This window comes from Synchiropus splendidus, chromosome 1 (assembly GCF_027744825.2).
Source record: "Synchiropus splendidus isolate RoL2022-P1 chromosome 1, RoL_Sspl_1.0, whole genome shotgun sequence".
Classification (NCBI taxonomy): Eukaryota; Metazoa; Chordata; class Actinopteri; order Syngnathiformes; family Callionymidae; genus Synchiropus; species Synchiropus splendidus.
The window spans coordinates 7,580,750-7,600,471 of NC_071334.1; the positions used below are offsets into that span (position 1 = coordinate 7,580,750).

The following is a 19,722-nucleotide window of genomic DNA, read 5'->3' on the forward strand; positions in this document are numbered from 1 at the left end:
CTGAAACCTGTCAGCTAGCTACCGTTCCATATTCCTCAATGCTGTAGCCTGATCAGAGTTCGCTTACATGAGGAAAAAGGAGACTAACCACAGGGGTGTTCAAACTGTTCAGCCATCCATTGTGACCCAGCGTTTTGTATCTGGTTGTTGTTGAATATGTTGTTTTGGAGTGTGACACCAGCTCAGCTCAATGCCAATAAATCAAAGCAACATCACTGTTTACTTCCTCTTTGTTTTCAGTCTTGGACAAACAGGAAATGCACACTCAGCAAAACAGGCAAGATAAGCTCCTCAAATTTTGGTGACCAAAATCCCACAGGCTGTAGGCTGTGGCTCAGAACAAAGGTTGGACAAAAAGCAGAGCTGGGTGGAGCGCAGGAATCGAACTCACTCTAAATAAAATAAATAGAATGATGATTGGCACCTTCATTGCCGAGAATATAATAATAAAATCAAAGCTGAAATTATAAATGCACGAAATATAAAACATTCATGGAAGCCCATTTGGGCTTCCAATATTATAGAATTACTCGCAAATCAAATAAAATTATAGGTTACCACGTTATATATCCTAAACTCGTTGAGTGATTCATTGGTGAGTTTATTTTTTCCCTGGGCCACCGGTGAGCAACAGGCCCCGCCCTCACCGCCATTTTCTTCTCTCAAAACACTCAAGCAGCCTCGGTCTTTTGTTCTCCACCGATGGATGGATGGATCAAGCAGCGGCTAATATCTGCTGCCGAGTTTTCACGACATATTCATCGGTTGTAAACGAGAGGCGGAACGAAAGCGACTCCCGCTGGAGATGGAGACCGAGAGAGGAGGTATATATAGATGTACACACACACGCCAACTGCCTTTATCAACAGGAAGACGACGGTGGCAAATGAATACTGTGCTCCGTCGTTCGAGTTTTTCCGTTCAAACGTACGGCACTTAAATATGCAGTGCCCCTTCCACAGGCGATGGCTGCCGCGGAGTGACGTGCCTGTCGGGCGGCCATCTTGGAACAGGTCAAGCCGCGACTGCAATGCATTGAAGTTAATGAACCATATGTGCTTTTACGACGGAGCTTGTTCACGACGCTAATTTGTCCCTCGGGAAAAACTGTTGAGGGACTTAACTTAAAATCAAGTGGGAGATTAACGAAATGGGTCTGGGCCTTTCAGTGGTCATTGTTTGCTCCCAAGGGAACATATATTAAATTGTGTTGTTGTTCCCAATATCAAAGAGGGAGCACAAATGTCCATTTTTGCTTCTGCCTCAGTTTAATCCGGGAAAATCTTATGCCTAATTGTGCATGGCAGACCAGGAGAGCGAGCCCTTGCGGGGGCGAGGAATTGCACTAGTCAGTCTCTAAGTACTCTGCAGTATGATGAATTGATGTAATAAATTGATATTTAGAATTATTGAATCGAAATAATCTCTCTAATTGTGCACTTTAATTAAGCAGATGCAGATGGCTCTAGTGGAACAGAACCAGCTGGTGTCTTGGATTCACCTCTCTATCCTGACCCGCAGAGGTCACTCTGTTCTGAATCAGACACTGATGACAGCGAAGGCTGGGGAGAAACCTGTAACACTCAGACAGATTCCAACTCTGTAGAGGATCCAAATGTTCATGTCAAAGAGGAGACAGATGATGCTGATCACAAACCACTGACCTGTTCTGGATGTGGGAAGAAATGTGTCTCAGAGGAGGAACTGTCTCAACACATGAAATTCCCCTGCTGCAGACCTTTGACTTGTTCGCTTTGTGGGAACCGTTTTGAGAAGAAACAGAAACTGAGGGACCACATGAAAATACACATTAATAAAAAACCTTTTATCTGCTCCCATTGTGGAAAACGTTTTTCACAGAAAAATAACCTGATGAATCATGAGAGGATTCACACTGGAGAAAAACCTTTCATCTGCACCCAATGTGGACAATGTTTTTCACAGAAAAATAACCTGAAAAGTCACATACGAATTCACACTGGCGAAAAACCTTTTAGCTGCTCTCAGTGTGGAAAATGTTTTACAAAGAATGCTCACTTAACTAGTCATATGAGAAGTCACTCAGGAGAAAAACCCTTCTTCTGCTCCCAGTGTGGAAAATGTTTTGCTGTGACAAATTCCTTGAATCGGCACATGAGAGTTCACACTGGGGAAAAACCGTATATCTGCTCCCAGTGTGGGCAATGTTTTGCAGAGAAAGGTGCCTTGAATAGGCACAGGAGAGTTCACACCGGAGAGAAACCCTTCTCCTGCTCCCAGTGTGGGCAATGTTTTTCAGGGAGAAGTCACCTGAAGAGGCACAGTAGAATTCACACTGGAGAAAAGCCTTATATCTGCAGCCAGTGTGGACAATGTTTTTCAGAGAAAGATCGCTTGGATATGCACATGAGAGTTCACTCAGGAGAAAAACCATTCTCCTGCTCCCTGTGTGGGCAATGTTTTTCAGGAAAAAGTCGCCTGAAAAGGCACAGCAGGATTCACTCTGGAGAAAAACCGTATATCTGCTCCCAATGTGGAAAATCATTTTCAGAGAAACATGCCTTGAGTAGGCACATACGAGTTCACACTGGAGAAAAACCCTTCCTCTGCCCCCAGTGTGGAAAGTGCTTCACATGCAAAAGAAACCTAAATTCCCACATGAAATCTCACTCTGGAGCACGCGTCTCCTGTCACTCAGACAAGATTTCAATTTGAAGATCATGAGGGTGTCAAATTTGGCTCACAGGCACTGACGAACAGGATTCTTTAGCGGAAGCATGCTCCTGCATTGAGGCGGATGTTTCCACTGCTTATTAACCGTGGATCCTGTTTCCAACAAGAGTTTGAACAATTGTACTCCTATAATTGTATGAGTGAACTCTTTCTGTGCTTAGTCAGAGAAACTTGATCTTAGAGAGGATCCAGGCTCTGGATGGTCGATACAGGCCGTGATTTTTTTATGGATGGTTCTCATGAAGGCTGCCGGATAAAAGAAAAAAATCTAGCGTCGAGTAAGTGAGCTGTCACACTCTAGATTCTGTCTCGGGTCAAAGTCTGTTTGACTCAAAAGTCCAACATGGACATAATCTTATCAGGACTTCAGTCTCGGACATCAGTGTGCTCCTGGAGCACTGACCATTTCGTCCCCACCAGCAAGAGAATGGGACTTACGGAGCAGTCCAGGACTTGTTTATGTGTGATAATTTACTTGTTTTAGGTTTTTTTTGACTGATGAACATCTGATTTACTTGATCAGTGCTATTTAATTAAGAATATCAGATTCTGTTTTCACACATGTGCTCTCGCTGCTGCGGAGCTTTCATCTGAGTGATGAGATTACCAAACTACGAACACTTACATGTAAGGCTTTGTAGTTGTCTAAAAATGTGGTTAATCAGATCAGTTATTTTTATGCCGCACAATTCTACCATCAGTAATCTCCGTCAGTTCTGACGTTCTACAGATTATCATAAAGATTTTCAGAAGACTGACCAGGTTTCCTCAAGTGTCTCTCAGGGACATTTGTTGATGAAGCACAAAACACCAAGATGGACTAGAGACTGATGCTTGTGTTCCTTAGAAACGCACTTCTTGGATGACGGACCAGCTCTTCTGCGCACACTGCACAATTCTGACCTCAGAGTTGCTTGTGTTTTATTATGGACTAACTGTGATTGTGCAGCCTTTTGTTCAGAAATAAAAAAAATGCTCAATTTTGCCTGCTGTTGTTGATTGAAATTATATGTACGACAAACTACTCTTTATTCAGTATCAGTGAGCGCTGTGGTGTTTCTCCACTTTTATGTTATTAAAGGTCATCGCACATATTCATAGAACTGAAGTTACATTAGGTAACTGAACATTTTCGTAATCAATTGTCACTTTCTAATAGAGTAGCTTCACATCAAAGTAAAAAGTTATAACACCTTAAAGTTGGCTAAATGGCTGCCTTGCTCAAAACGCTCCATTAAAGAACTACAATCATGGGGAATGAACTGTGAGTCACTTCCAGTTTCAGCAAATAACTAATGTCAATGACTGAAGCATTTGAGATAATAAAAAATGTGTGTTCATTAAAAATGTAACCGATGGGTTTCTTGCAGCATTTTAACACCTAAGTTAATGTTTTTAAATCCTTTTACAAACATTTAGGCAAAGTGCAACTATAATAAAGATAACATTGATCGATTTGGTGATGGTGAAAATAATATCTGGTTCTCACAGGAGACTCAGCAGGTGTTTGAGAAAAATGCAGTGCCCTTAATTAACCTCCAAGAGCAACAAGACTTACTGAACTGCACAACTTGGTTTTACATCAATTCTGCGCTGTGACTGAAACCTGACAGTCACCAGCTCCCGTTCCATGGACTGTTTACATGAGGAAAACCACAGGTGTGTCCAAACTGTTCCAGAAAGGTAACCCAGCAGAAGCGTATAAGAAGAGACTCTTCCAGCACTCCACTTCCTGGACCCATTTGCAACCCTCTGTGACCGAGCAACATCTCCCAGCAAAGAGCATGATGTTATTCCTGTGTTTTGTATCTGGATGTTGTTGAATATTTTGGTTTGGAGTGAGACCTGCTTAGCTCATATTTACTTTGAAAGAGGAAAGTTTCCATTAGACAATTGTTTTACATGTCGCCAGACATTCTTGTGTTCCTGCTGCAGAATCATATGTTGGTTTATTGGGGGCCCCCCATCAGCGAGCCCTAGGCTGTGGGCCTCTCATGACTTCACCAGTGGGTGTCTAAGGTCATGCTTGTTCTGAAGTAAACAGTTGATGCTCAGTGACCTGTCTGTCTTCCTTTATTTACATTGAGCAGTATCAAAAATTGAGTAGTGATTGTAAAATTCTTCTCAACCTAAACCAAACCTTCAAAGTGGGCCACAGTGTATTTATTATACTGCGTCCTCCCTTAGAAACTATGGCTTCTCTCTGGGGCCAACATAGACCAAGAGAGTTTGATCACATCCATACTGTAGAGTCAACATCCACCTTTACATAACAAATACATTATGTCTGGTTATCACACTCACTATCAGCTAACTGTTATTTCAACATTTTTCCTCCGCCCTCACACACACACATGCATGAAAGAGGTATTGTTTTCCACATCTTTAAATTACGTTCCAAATACATCAAAGACACATGACTGTTTACTTCCTCTTAGGTTCCAGTCCCGCTGAAGAAACAGGAAATGAAGACTAACACTCAGCAAAAGAGGAAAAAAATAAGCGACTCAATTTTGGGGACCAAAATCTCGAAGGCTGTACCAGGACAAAGGTTGGACAAAAAGCAGAGCTGGGAGAGCTCAGGGGAAGTGTAGTAGCTCAGGTGAGACTGGCCATGGATTTGGTGTTTTTTTTTATTTTTTTTATCACAGTTCGGACTGAGCATCTGATTCAGACCCGGAATCTGCTGTCTCATGCATGCACCATCGTCACCCCTCCACGTCCATCTTACTTGTACTTACACAACAACCCCTTATAACAGATCGCGACAATAAAATGAGATGTTGACCCTGGAGGATCGAGAGGACGTACCTCTGGTCTCTGAAAATAAATGGACACAGACGGAGGAATCAGGTTGGAAGAATGGTGTTCAGTTAGTGGCTTATGGAAAAGTCCAGGGAAACACTTCCATGATCATGGAAGTCTGACAGCATCAGCTGCACGAAAGACTGAGAGGAGGAGGATGTGCTTAACAGGTGATCTGAACCATTCTTCAGTTACACATCTGGTAATCGAGGCTTGAACACAGGAATCGATCTCACTCTACAGTAGAATTATGATTGACAGCTTGATTGGAGAGAATAAAATAGTAATATCAAAGATGAAAATTATAAATGCACGAAATCTAGAATATAATAGAATCACAATAAAATCAAAATAAAATGTATTGTATTATTATATTATATTAGACCAGTTATCACTTCATATCCTCAAAATCTTTTGAGTGGGTAATTTTTTTGGTGACTTTTACACACTGGGTCACCGGCGACCAACCAGCCCCGCCCTCTACGCCATTTTCTTCTCTCGAAACACTGAAGCAGCCTCGGCCTTTTGCTCTCCTCCGGTCGATGAAGATTCCTTCAAGCAGCGGCTGATATCAGCTGCCGACGATCATCTACTATCGAGTTTTCATAAACATATTCATCGGTTATAAACGAGAGACGGAACGAAAGAGAATCCTGCTGGAGATGGAGACCGAGAGAACAGGTACACACACACCAACTGCACGTACCTGCAGGAATACTGCGGTGGCAAATGTATACTGCGGTCCGTCGTTCGAGTTTTTCCGGTCAAACGTAGGGCACTTAAGTCTGCAACGTCTCTTCCATGGACATGTTGACGATGGCTGCCGTCGGAGTGACGTGCCTACCGGGCGGCCATCTTGGAACAGGTCGAGCATCGCATGCAATGCATTGAAGTCAATGGAGAAAATGGGGGTTTGCACAGTTATAATGCGTCCTGGTGCCTCCCCTAACCCTAGACCCCCCAACCTCTTACTCTAAAGGAGTCCTGAAAGAATGAAAATAGTCGTTGACTGGGTAGTGGTGTGACGTATGCCAGCATGTTTGCTACTTCACCATGCAAATTTTTCCCAGGCGAAGAACTGCTTTTAAGGCGGAGAAATAAGTCTGGGCCTTTCAGTTAGAGTTATTGTTCCAAATATGAAATAGGGAGCACATAAAAGATGAAGAGAACCAAAGAAAAGTTCATTCTTGGTTCTGCATCTATTTAATCCAGGGATGGGCAAACTTTACAATGAAACTGCAGAGTACCAGAAAACAGAATTCATGTAAAACGTTCCAGAAAAGCATGCAAGTTAACATGACGCATCATGGCGCTAAGAGATGAAATGGAAAACAAAAAAAACTCAACAATCTGTGTATTTCTTTACAGTTTGGAGTGTAAAGCAAGCGCCCTGTATGTTCTTAATCAGCTGACGTCTTCTGCATGTAAACAAAGAAGCCAGACATCACTGCTGAACTGCGGAAGTATTAGTGTCATTAAAGCGATAAAACTTGCGTTACTGAAACAAGACAAGGTGCCCGGGTGCTCTGTACTGAATAGCCACAACAATCTCACACCAATGAAGCAACGACAAAATTTGTTGTCAACGCTTTGAAAGATGAATTTTCATTGATTTTCCTCCCCACAGTGACACAACATTTTTGTTTAGACGATAAGTACTCGGTAGTATGATGAGTTGATGTAGTAAAATGATCTCACTAATCATGTACTTCAATTAAACAGAAGCAGATGCAGATGGCTCTAGTGGAGCAGAACCAGCTGGTGTCTTGGATTCACCTGTCCATCGCGACCCACAAAGGTCACCGGGTTCTGAATCAGACACAGATGACAGCGAAGACTGGGGAGAAACCTGTAACACTCAGACGGATTCCAACTCTGTAGAGGATCCAAATGTTCATGTCAAAGAGGAGACAGATGATGCTGATGGCAAACCACTGACCTGTTCTGGATGCGGGAAGAAATGCGTCTCAGAGGAGGAACTGTCTCAACACATGAAATTCCCCTGCTGTGGACCTTTGACTTGTTTGCTTTGTGGGAACCGTTTTGAGAAGAGACAGAAACTGAGGGACCACATGAAAATACACATTAATAAAAAAACTTTCATCTGCTCCCACTGTGGAAAATGTTTTTCACAGAAATATCACCTGATGAATCATGAGAGAATTCACACTGGAGAAAAGCCTTTCATCTGCTCCCAATGCGGACAATGTTTTTCAAGGAAAAATAACCTGAAAAGTCACGTACGAATTCACACTGGCGAAAAACCTTTCAACTGCTCTCAGTGTGGAAAATGTTTTTCAAGGAATGTTTTCCTCACGAATCATATGAGAAGTCACTCAGGAGAAAAACCCTTCTTTTGCTCCCAGTGTGGAAAATGTTTTTCAGTGAGAAATTCCTTGAACCGGCACATGAGAGTTCACACAGGGCACGGTCAAATGTACTCTGGAGAAAAGCCTTTTATCTGCTCCCAGTGTGGGCAACGCTTTTCAAGAAAAAGTAACCTAAAAAGGCACAGTAGGATTCACTCTGGAGAAAAACCGTATATCTGCTCCCAGTGTGGAAAATGTTTTGCAGTGACATATACCTTGAATCAACACATGAGAGTTCACAATGGGCAGGGTCAAATTCACTCTGGAGAAAAGCCGTATATGTGCTCCCAATGTGGGCAATGTTTTTCAACAAAAAGTAACTTAAATAGGCACAGTAGGAGTCACTCTGGAGAAAAGCCGTATATCTGCTCCCAGTGTGGGCAACCTTTTTTCAGAAGAAGTCACCTGAAAAGTCACAGTAGAATTCACTCTGGAGAAAAACCATATATCTGCTCCCAGTGTGGGAAATGTTTTTCAGAGAAACATGATTTGAATAGGCACATGAGAGTTCACACTGGTGAGAAACCCTTCTCCTGCTCCCAGTGTGGGCAATGCTTTTCAGTGAAAAGTCACCTGAAAAGGCACAGTAGAATTCACACTGGAGAAAAGCCTTATATCTGCTCCCAATGTGGACAATCTTTTTCAGACAAAGATTGCTTGGATACACACATGAGCGTTCACACTGGAGAAAAACCGTTCTCCTGCTCCCAGTGTGGGCAATGTTTTCCAGGAAAAAATCACCTGAAAAGGCACAGCAGAATTCACTCTGGAGAAAAGCCTTATATTTGCTCCCAATGTGGAAAATGTTTTTCGAGAAAAAGTCACCTGAATAGGCACATTCGTGTTCACACTGGAGAAAAACCTTTCATTTGCTCTCGGTGTGGAAAGTGCTTCACGTGCGAAAGAAACCTGAATTCCCACATGAAATCTCACTCTGGAACACATGCCTCCTGTCACTCAAACAAGATTTCAATTTGATCCGGCATCTGACGGATCATGAGGGTGTTGAATTTGGCACACTTGTAGTGACAAACAGGATTCTTTGGAGGAAGCATCCAACTGCATCGTGGTGAATGTTATCGCTGCTGATTGACCATGGATCCTGTTTCCAACAAGAGTTTAAATTTTTGTACTTCCTGTAATTGTATGAGCTAATGATTTCTGTGTTTAGACAGAGAAACTTTATCCTAGAACCAACTCCAGAGACTCAGCAAACACTTTGAGTTTGTTTTTACTCGGGATGAGTGAGTATCGATAGCAGGTATCTGTGGCAGGTTGATAATGACCTTGATTTTTTTGTGTGGAGTGCTCGTCAGAGCTGTCAATGCTCAAGGGAAAAATAAATCTTGTGTCGACTAAGTGGCCTTTCACATCACAGATTCTGTCTCACAAAGTCTTTTTGGCTCATAAGTCCAACATGGACATAATAAACAGGACTTCAGTCCGAACATCAGTGTGCCCTGCACACATGGAGCACTGACAATTTCGTCCCCACCCGCGAGAGAATGGGATTTACGAAGAAGTCCATGGCTTGTTCATGTGTTGTGGGTGCTTCATAATTGACATGTTTTAGCTTTTATTTGACTGATGAACATCTGGTTTAATTGATCAGTGCTATTTAAATAAGTCTATTTCTGTTCCACCTGAATCAAAGAGTTGATTTGAATTATGAACTCAGAGAGTTGCTTATGTTTTATTGTGGACTAACTCTGTGACTGTGCAGCTATTTTCAGAAATAAAAATCTGTTCAAAACTGCTGTTGATTGCAGTTTTATGTATGACAAAGTACTCGTGGTACTGATTAAGCTGTGTTATATTATAGTGCTGTAGTGTTCAGAGTAATCAAATGTCACTTGCTCAAACAGTTGCTTCACATCAAAATAACATTTGTTCGAACGCCTTAAAGTTGGCGAAATGACTGCCTTGCTCAAAACACTCCATTAAAGAACTACAAACATGGAGCATGAACTGTGCCTGTGCGTCACTTTGGTTTCAACAAATCACTGGCAAGGATAATTTTTCCCAGAGTCTGCTTGATATTAGTATTGCCCATGATGCAAGAAGAAGCCTCAAGTTTGGTTCTTAGATCCGTCCAACATGTTTGGTCAATAGAGGAATAGAGTCTTTGAAAAAATGTGAACCATGAGCTGTCATTGCTCTTTTTTTGTTCTCTCTCACAACCAAAAATGCACACCTCTTGTCTTTTAGACGTCTTTTAGACTTCTAAGCTTAGACGTGCTGTCTAACTTTCACTTTTAGACCTCCGGTAGACCAATTTTAGCCTAGATGTCTCAGACTTAAGATGCATATTAGACATCCTTCAGACCAAAAAATGCTCTGTGGGTTATTACTGTGTCCTCATGTACATTGTTCTACTTCTAGTCCCTACAACGTTTTTCACTTTAGCAGAGTGTGGGCTGTCCCATGAAGGAGAGTGATGGAATATAGATATAAACAACATATCTGATATAGGTTGTTTATGCATGGAATAACCAATGTGGAGATGCTGGGTATCGAACCCAGGACCTCATACATGCTAAGCATGCGCTCTACCACTGAGCTACATCCCCGCTAACCCAGGTATGATGCAGTTAATCCTCGCTGACGTCACGGACAAAGCAATCCAGAGATTGAATGAGAACATTTCATCTCCCTTAGTTTTGGGTTGTAACTGACTAACAATACAACCACAACTGAGTGTTTCTTCTCTCTGTCTCCAACTGTAACATTCCCTCTCTCGGTTTCTTCATCCACTGTGCTCCATCCCCTCATAGTTTAGTGTGTCAGGTATGTTGTTCCTATTCCTGCAGCATCGAGGGAGTGTAGCTAAGCGTTAGAGCGCTTGCTTTGCATGTATGAGGTCCTGGGTTTGATACCCAGCATCTCAACTTGCACCTCTTTTACGCAAGGCTGTTCCTGAATTAAAAAATGTCTTGAACGTACTTGTGAAGTCTACTTGTGTGCATTCTGACACTGCCACAGACCATGGTGACCCCAATCATTTGATACATTTTGCTGTTATCAACATTACCAATTTTTTTTTTCCATCCTGTCAGATCAATTCATCCTGTCAGCAACATCATACAGAGGAAATCACTGACATTTATTCATGATCTAAAATGAGGGCCAGCCCAGAGGAGGATCAATGAGGTGTATTCCTGTTAATGTTCCTGCCTCAGCTTTCGCTTTGTGTGGAACAAACTGTGAGTCGGAGCATGGTAGTGGTTCACTCTCTGTGTTCTGAAAGCACAATATAGGGCTAAAGTCCAGTTTCTGAATCCATGCCTTTGCCATACCTGGATTCCCACATGAAATCTCACTCCCGAATACGTGCCTCCTGTCACTCAAACAAGATTTGATCCGGCATCTGACGAATCATGAGGGTGTTGAATTTGGCAGACTGGCAGTGACAAATAGGATTCTTTCGAGGAAGCATCCTCCTGCATCGTGGTGAATATTATCGCTGCTTATTGACCATGGATCCTGTTTCCAACAAGAGTTTAAATGATTATATTCCCTGTAATTGTATACCGTGTACTGCACACATGGAGCACTGATGATTTGGTCCCCACCAGCAAGAGTGGGATTTACGGAGAAGTCCATGGCTTGTTCATGTGTTTGTGTGCTTGTCATGTGACATGTTTTAGCTTTTATTTGACTGATGAAGATCTGCTTTCATTGATCAGTGCAATTTAAATAAGAATATTGGTTTCTGTTCAGACTGAAGCAAAGAGGAGGAGATTTGAATTCTGAACTCAGAGAGTTGCTTGTGTTTTATTGTGGACTAACTCTGTGACTGTACAACTTTTTTTTTTCAAAACGGCTGTTGATTGAAATGTTATGTTACTAGTGGTACTGGTTAAGTTGTATCAGTGAGTGCTGCTGTGTTTTTCCACTTCAGTAATCAAATGTCACTTACTAATAGAGTAGCTTCACATCAAAATAAAATGTTTGTAATTTCACAGTTATAACACCTTAAAGTTGGCTAAATGACTACCTTGCTCGATATGCTCCGTTAAAGAACTACTAACCAAGAAGGCACATCTTCATCTCTCAAGTTTACATTGTGTCCTCATGTACCTTGTTCGACATCAAGTCCATGGATCAGTTATGATCTGCAGGAAGCATTGCAGGAGGATCTTTTTCAGAGTGAACAGTAACATGAAGGAAATAGATTGGCATAAACAACATGGAAATGCTGGGGATTGAACCCAGGACCTCATACATGCTAAGCACGCGCTCTACCACTGAGCTACATCCCCTCTTGCATAGATCTCCATTCCACAATTACCCAAATCCAGGCGTGATGCAGTTCTTCCTCTGACGTCAGGGACAAAGCACACCAGAGATTGAATGGGAACATTTTCATCTCCATGGTGACCCCAATTATTTAATATATGTTGCTAATATCAACAACTAAGTTCTGTTCTCCTGCGACCTCCACCAGATAAATCAGCCTGTCAGCAACACCACACAGAGATATCACCGACATTTCATCAATGATCGCTGAGGTGTATTCCTGTCCCTATTCCTTCCTCACCTTGATCTGGAGCTCACATTAGAATTCACACTGGAGAAAAACCCTTCGTCTGCTCCCAGTGTGGAAATGTTTTTCAGAGATTGGTGTCTTGAATATGAACCTGAAACTTCACACAGGAGAAAAACCCTTTATCTGCACCCAGTCTGAAAAAGGTTTTTCACATAAATGTTTCGTGAAGATTCACATCAGTTCAAACTGGCAAGAAACCTTTCGTATACTCTCAGTGTGGGACATGTTTTACACGCCGAAACAACCCGTTGCATTACACGCGAGTACACACCGGATACAAACCAGTCATATTCTCTCTATGAACCCTTTCACACCGACACAGCTCCTGTTTGGTTCTGGAACTGGTGTCATTTGGGATTTGCACACTCTTGCTCACATTAACTTGAAATGTGTAACTACACATTTATTATTGTCAAAACCCTCTTGTCTGCTGTTTCAGACCTTCTCTCTGTAGTCCAACGGTGGTTAGATGATGATGAGAAATATTTTCCGGACAGGGATCTTTGCGTTTGGTACTGACGGGAAATTAGGTCATCAAATGAGAAAAACAAGTCAGTAAGGGCTTGTTGTTGGATTGTACTGAGGCCATCTTTTATGTGGATGACACAACAGCTATTCTGTGCATACAGCCCTCAAGTGTGTTCCCTTCGTGTCTCCACAGCAAGTCTATCTGCTGTTCATCTGTATTGTCCCAATTGCTGTTTACTATCCTACGTCTCCCGGATTAATAGTGCCACTGCAGGTAATGCTTCCAATGGAGGAAGGAGGAGCAGGAGTCAGGGTGTTCACATGAACTAAACTGGCATTGAGACAAATTGATCTATTTTATGAGGATCTTTGGGGATTATTGATTGCTTGTTAAAAACACATTAAATGGACTGGTCATTCATTGTGATATTTCAAACAAGATCATGGTAAATTGCATTAAGTTTAAAGATAAAGAGACATACGCCTGACGTGAACCATGTGAATCACAGGGATGTGCTTAAGCCACTGTACTACAGCAAAGTGAAATGACACTATACTTAAACTGTCGCTCAAATAAGGAACATTTAATCCATTCATTTGGGTGGGGGGCTGCTGTCGAGGTAGGTTTGCCTGGGGAGTAACTCAGCCAAGAACCGCCACTTCTTCATGTCCCACAGGCTGGATTGAGACGTAGCTCAGGAATAGTGACTGTGGTTGTTTTCTGAACTTCCATCTCCCGACTGCTCCTTTCTCAGCTCCCCTCAAGCCTCTGGCAGAGGTGGAGGCTTAACCTCAGTGCTTAAAAGTTGATTCTGCTGCCGACAACTACCAGTGTCAACAGCTGTCAGCAGTTTTGAGAGGCAGATGCTTGAAATCCAGCCAGCCACTCCCACGCTGTGTGCACTCCTGTATCGTCTTCCGAAGTACAGCAAGTAGGTCATTCAGGAGTTTTCTGACTGTGCTAGACAATGCACTCTTGAAAATGCTGATTAAGGGGCACCTCTGTGTGAGGTCCCAGATAAGAACGCCATTCGGGCTTCATTGCACTCAGTTCTCAGTGAGCTAATTTTTCCTCAACACATGTACTTGTGTACTGATTGTTTATTCTCACCAACACAATAAATCTGAACAAATGAACCTTGTTTTTATTATGAAAATCTTTTTTGTGAAGAAACATTTGAAGAAATGTTTGTTTGTTTAGTAGCTGGGTGTCTCAATCTGTCGTGTCATTTTGAACATAACTTCAGTGACAGGACTGTGTCTGGACTATGACTGCACCATGAGAAGTTTGAAGCCCTGACCTGTGCCCTGGCAACAACTTGCCAGTTCATGACAACTAATTTGGATGTTATGAGTCCAGTTCAAGATGGCTTCTTCAGTGCCTGAAGGTGATGGTGATGCATGGTTTAAATGGCAGACCAGGTCTGACATGAATCGTTCTTCCAGGAGTCTCATGGTTGTCGTGAGGAGAAGAGACCCCAGTTGCACCTAGTGTCTATTCCTGTATAACCATAGCACTCTAACCAGCTTGAGTTCTTTTGCTGTGGAAGAGTTGAGTCATAAAGGAGGCAACGTTATCAGTTGAACAACTTGATGAAAGTACTGGAGACAGAACAGGTCCGGGTGCACAGCTAAAAAAAATCAAATTAAGATCAGATGTGCTTTATTTGTCCCACAGTGGGGAAATTCAACGTGTCACTGCAGCAACAGTCAATGACAAAAAAGATACCCAGGATATTAAAGATACACAACACACATCAAAGTTGTTCACAAAGCAAACAGAGGGCTACAAATCAACAAAGCAAGACAATACAAATAAATGTCCATAATATGTAAACAAATATCATGCCAAAAAAAGAATAATAATCTGTGAGAAAAATGTACAATGGTTCCCATCAAAGATTATTGTTGTACAAACTGACAGCAATGGGCAGAAAGGAGTGTCGAATCGCTCCTTCATGCAGCAAGGGTGGATCAACCTAGGTAACCTTTCACGCTCATTGAAGAGTATCCATGATTGCTGAGCAGTGGAAACAAGGCTAACTTCTATTTGAGCCTGGGTCAGGTGAACGAAAGTTAATGTTTAGATGATTTTACTTTTTAGACTTTACATTTCAAATAACAATAATAGTAATAATTTAAAAAACACAACACAATTTCGCATTATATAATAGGCTGACGATGTAAGCAGAAGGCTGTAGATAGTTGGTTCAACACATTGCAAAATGTAATCTACTCTCACTCTCCAACACTTTAAAAGTACAAATACTACAGTTTGCAATGAAGCGTGGCCATGGCAACAATTGGCTGCGCTTAATACATTTACACAATGGTCATCAAAGAAGTGATCGAAGGAAGAGGGGGGTTGGAAAGTCCAAATCATTTTGACTTGTGTTGAATCACTCCTGTTTGGACATCAGCTGTCCAGGCAGTGAGCCGTGGAGTCGGTGCTGCCACCGCTGAAAGTGGAGGATTAAGTTGCCAGATTTTTCTCAGCGCTTACTGAATGGGGGAGTAAGTGGCCAGAACTTCTTCAGAGGTCTCGCAGAGTTCATTTCACCTCTGTGACACACTTTTGTATTAAAAACACATCTGTCATATTGTGATGTTGATTAGGAGTGAAAATCATTGCTCTGGCTGTGTGCTGTTGGATTGCATGTCGCCATATAACTGCGATGGCGACATGCCTATGCCACAATGTTGCCTATTTTTCAGTATTCGGCTGAACATATTCGGCCACCAAACATTCACTGCATCCTTTAGTTTTTCCGTTGTGAGTTTTCATGTGCCTTTTCAATAACCGTTCTGCTGCAAAACATTTACCACACTGAGAGCAGATGAAAGGTTTTTCACCAATGTGAACTCTCATGTGATCAGTTAGGGTGGCTTTCTCTGAAAAAGATGTTCCACAATGAGAGCAGTTGAAAGATTTTTCGTGCATTCTAATATGCCTCCTCAGATTACATTTCTGTGAAAAACATTTTCCACACTGGGGGCAGATGAAAGGTTTTTCTCCAGAATGAATTCTCATGTGTTTCTTCAGGTCAACATTCATAGTAAAACATTTTCCACACTGGGAGCAGATGAAAGGTTTTTCTCCAGAGTGAATTCTCATATGCTTCCACAGACTACATTTACGTGAAAAACATTTTCCACACAGGGAACAGATGGTAGGTTTTTCATCATTGTGAACTCTCATATGATCCTTTAGAGTATATTCATGGGAAAACTGTTTACCACATTTAGAGCATAAGAAAGGTTTTTCATCAGAGTGAATTCCCATATGCCTCCTTAGGTTACTTTTCCTTGAAAAACATTTTCCACAGACAGAGCAGATAATAGGTTTTTCACCAGTGTGAACGCTCATGTGCTTGTTTAGGGTGCTTCCCTCAGAGAAACATTTTCCACATAGGGAGCAGATGAAAGGTTTTTCACCAGTGTGAACTCTTATGTGCTTGTTTAAGTGACCTTTCTCTGTAAAACATTTACCACAATGGGAGCAGCTGAATGCTCTTTCTCCAGTATGAACTCTTAAATGCCTGTCCAAGTGATGTTTAGTGAAAAAATCTTTCCCACATTGTGAGCAGATGAAAGGTTTTTCTCCTGTGTGAATTCTCATGTGAATTTTCAGGTGGCATTTCATTGAAAAACATTTTCCACACTGGGGGCACCTGAAAGGTTTTCCTCCAGTGTGAATTCTCATGTGCTTATTCAGTATATGTCTCTTTGGGAAATGGTTCCCACAAAGCAAACAAGTGAAAGGTCCATGGCAGCAGGATTTATTGTGTCGAGTCAGTTCATCTGTTGAGAAGCACTTCTTTCCACATCCAGAGCAGATCAGTGATATGTCATCCATGTCATCTGTCTCCTTTTTGACAACAACTTTTGGATTATCAACAGAATTAGAATCTGACTGCAAGTTACTGGTTTCTCTCCAGTCTTCACTGTCATCAGTGTCAGATTCAGAACACAGTGGCCTCTGGTGGTCAGACTGTAGGGGTGTATCCAATATACTGGCTGGTTCTGTTCCAGTAGAGTCATCTCCACCCGCTCCTGTTTAAAGTAGATCAAAGTACATGATTAGAGAAATACAACTCGATAGTTATCATATTTAAGTTGACAAATGTATACAACTGAACGAGTAGAAAATTATAGTTGATTTAACAATATAGACCATTTTCATACATTGCCATATTAATACAAATGAACAATAATTTTCACCACATAATTTCAGTAGCAATATTTGTAAAGAATTGAATTGATTCTCTCAACAGGACAAATTGATGTATTTAAGCTTTTCAAGTACAAAGGTATTTTGTTCACGAAATGCAACAATGAAACAAAAATCAGAGGCAAAGTAGAATTAATGCTGTAACATTGGGTAATAAATGCTAAAAATAAAAATGGTTGTGTCGTTCCATTACCAACTGGGCATCTCCATTAAGTATTGTCATTATTTTTTTCATTATCAGTCAGTAGTTGAAATTCAGGGAAGTCGATCATTTTTTACACCATTACACCCTGATCAGACGAGTTGTCTGTTGGTGTTTTGACAACTTCCTCTGAGAATTGTAGAGTGATTGCAGCATCAGCCACCAAGATATCAGTTCCAACATGGCACATGACGCCAGTTCCGGCGACTCACTTTCAGCGTGCTGGGAGACTCAGGAGAAGGAGACTAAAATAATAACAGGGATGAGTGACGGTCGACCCGATAGCAGAAAAGATGACGTCAAATATTGTGAAGAAAAATTGTAAAAGCAATGCTTAAAAAAATCTATATCGAACAATATGAAAAAATATATTGGGATATTCTTTAAATGCTATATCGCCCAGTTCTATTGTGTGTTGCCATTAACACACAGCAGTTGATCCCTATTTTTATTTACAACATTTACTGTAATAGGATAGGATATTGCACAGCGTAGCACTCATGTCATCTCTGCAATAGATTAATTGTAGATTATTTAGGATATTTATTCTATTGAAGAGTTGAGAGTGACTGTCAGTGCTGCAAAAGCATCCTGAATTATCAGCAGTTCCCTAGAGCGCATTTGCGTTGTCATTTTTGCGAGACTGACCAAGAACATTTCTCGTGTTACCTCGGGTTGTGGCAATAATAGCGAGGCACTGAAGGCACACTTTTGATCCACATGATCGTTTTGAAATCCATACTGTATGTCTGACGTTTACTTTGTTTTCAGAACTTTTAATTCATTCCACGCAGCCTCTCCCGGTCATCCCTCCGCAGCTTGTCTGTCTGTGGCTCACAGAGACAAAGCTCCACGCAGAAAAGTTATGTCTAATTGATCCTTGAAAGACGTTAATAAAAGTTGAAGGAAGAAAATAGAGAAGGAAGACAGTATTGGCCTGCAATATCACAATCACACTGTGCACATTGCATGTTTTAGACAATGCAACCCTAATCATCATCATATACTAATATAATCGATTAGCGGATTTGGTTTGGGATATTTCAGTCAATTTCACTCAAATATGGAAGAAATTCTCAGTGGACTAACGTTGTAAATGTAAGACAAATCTCGCTGTGATCGAGCTATTAACCACATTTTCCAGGTAGACGAGAGCAAAGAAAAATAGAATTTGCTCTCCTGAAGATGGGCTGTGCCGTTGCATGTTCAGTTAAAGTCCGATCTTAGCCACAATAAAGCAATAAATGGTTTGGACTGTCGTGTAACCGACTTCTATGCGTCTCTGTTTACACTCGCGTTCCGATAGTAACTGCACCCAAGTCCCACAATGCAAAGCGGCGTGACATCTGCAGCGGAGCGTACAGACAGTAGAGGCTATGAAATGACAGCCGTATCTAGACGCTGACGACGGGAGTTGGCTTCTTCCCTACCCCTTTTATTTTCCGTATTTCTAATATTCTCGCAGCGGAGTTTACGCGTACGCAGGAGAGAGAAACGCGAGAGATGGACCACAGCGCAAACGGTTTATAGCCAACATGCTGACGCCTGTCTGTCTGTGGCTACCTGCTCTCTTGCTCTCCATCTTCTCTTTCGTTCCGTCTCTCGCTGATAACGTCAGTAGATGGCCGCCGGCAGCAGCTGTCAGCCGCAGCTGGAAGGACTCTTTCAAACCCTGAACGTCTTCATCCGGCGGAGGAGAACAAAGGAACGCGAGGCTGCCTCGGTGTTGTGAGAGAAGAAAATGGCGGAGAGGGCGGGGCCTGATTTTCTGAGGTCGTTTGTCACTCCAGTCACATAATAAAATTCAAGCTTTGTTGTAGATATCTGTTTGTCAGAACTGTAAATAATTATATATGGAATGTTTTTAGGAGGGAACTGCAAAAATTGGACTCCACGAGTGGTTTATCGGCGAGTTGAACACTCTGAGCCACCGTAGAAAAACACCCCGCCCTCTCCGCCATTCTTGGGTCAGAACACTGCGGCAGTCTCGCGTCCCTCTGGTCACCTCTGGTGGATGGAGATGTCCAGACGTCAGACGTCTGCTGCTACTTGAAGAAACGATCATCTGCCGCCTCGTTTTCAAATCATATTAATCGTTATAAACGAGAGACGGAACCAGAGAGAATCCTACAGGGGATGGAAACCGAGAGAGCAGGTACACACACACACGTACGCGCGCACGGCAATATGTGGTCTCTGAACCGGTGGCTCAACAGTCCTTCACTCTCTGCTGTGCACTCGCGATTTTGCTGCCTAAAAAATGCAGGACCCTCAACTGACTGAATGTTCCACCGCACGGAGAGACTGCGAGTCACACAGGGCCGTTTCTAGCCCCCTGGGGGCCCAAGGCAAGATGCTGTCTGGGGCCCTCTACTTTGACGACATT

At 42.1% G+C, this 19,722-nt stretch overlaps 2 protein-coding genes and 2 non-coding genes across 8 annotated transcripts; 1 reads left to right on the plus strand and 3 right to left on the minus strand.

The window, feature by feature from the left end:
- Window positions 1-671: 671 nt before the first annotated feature.
- Window positions 672-9,577, plus strand: LOC128752255 (gastrula zinc finger protein XlCGF26.1-like). Of its 5 annotated transcripts, none has more exons than XM_053853298.1 (2): window positions 672-824; window positions 7,240-9,577. In XM_053853298.1, the coding sequence occupies exons 1-2, from the start codon at window positions 806-808 to the stop codon at window positions 8,862-8,864; spliced, it is 1,644 nt and encodes a 547-aa protein (XP_053709273.1). In that variant the 5' UTR covers window positions 672-805; the 3' UTR covers window positions 8,865-9,577. The 5 variants fall into 5 exon arrangements, with proteins under 5 accessions (XP_053709273.1, XP_053709274.1, XP_053709275.1 ...); XM_053853299.1 differs by lacking the exon at window positions 7,240-9,577 and adding an exon at window positions 1,448-3,653; XM_053853300.1 differs by lacking the exon at window positions 7,240-9,577 and adding an exon at window positions 1,451-3,653.
- Window positions 9,578-10,384: 807 nt separating this feature from the next.
- Window positions 10,385-10,456, minus strand: trnaa-agc (transfer RNA alanine (anticodon AGC)). The gene has a single exon. It is a non-coding gene; the product is annotated as a tRNA-Ala (tRNA).
- A 1,620-nt stretch (window positions 10,457-12,076) lies between these two features.
- trnaa-agc (transfer RNA alanine (anticodon AGC)) lies at window positions 12,077-12,148 on the minus strand. Its single transcript has one exon. It is a non-coding gene; the product is annotated as a tRNA-Ala (tRNA).
- A 2,489-nt stretch (window positions 12,149-14,637) lies between these two features.
- Window positions 14,638-19,059, minus strand: LOC128752267 (gastrula zinc finger protein XlCGF57.1-like). The gene is made up of 2 exons (XM_053853325.1): window positions 18,900-19,059; window positions 14,638-16,956 (listed from the first exon to the last, which is right to left on the minus strand). The coding sequence occupies exons 1-2, from the start codon at window positions 18,916-18,918 to the stop codon at window positions 15,608-15,610; spliced, it is 1,368 nt and encodes a 455-aa protein (XP_053709300.1). The 5' UTR covers window positions 18,919-19,059; the 3' UTR covers window positions 14,638-15,607.
- Between the last annotated feature and the right edge of the window lie 663 nt (window positions 19,060-19,722).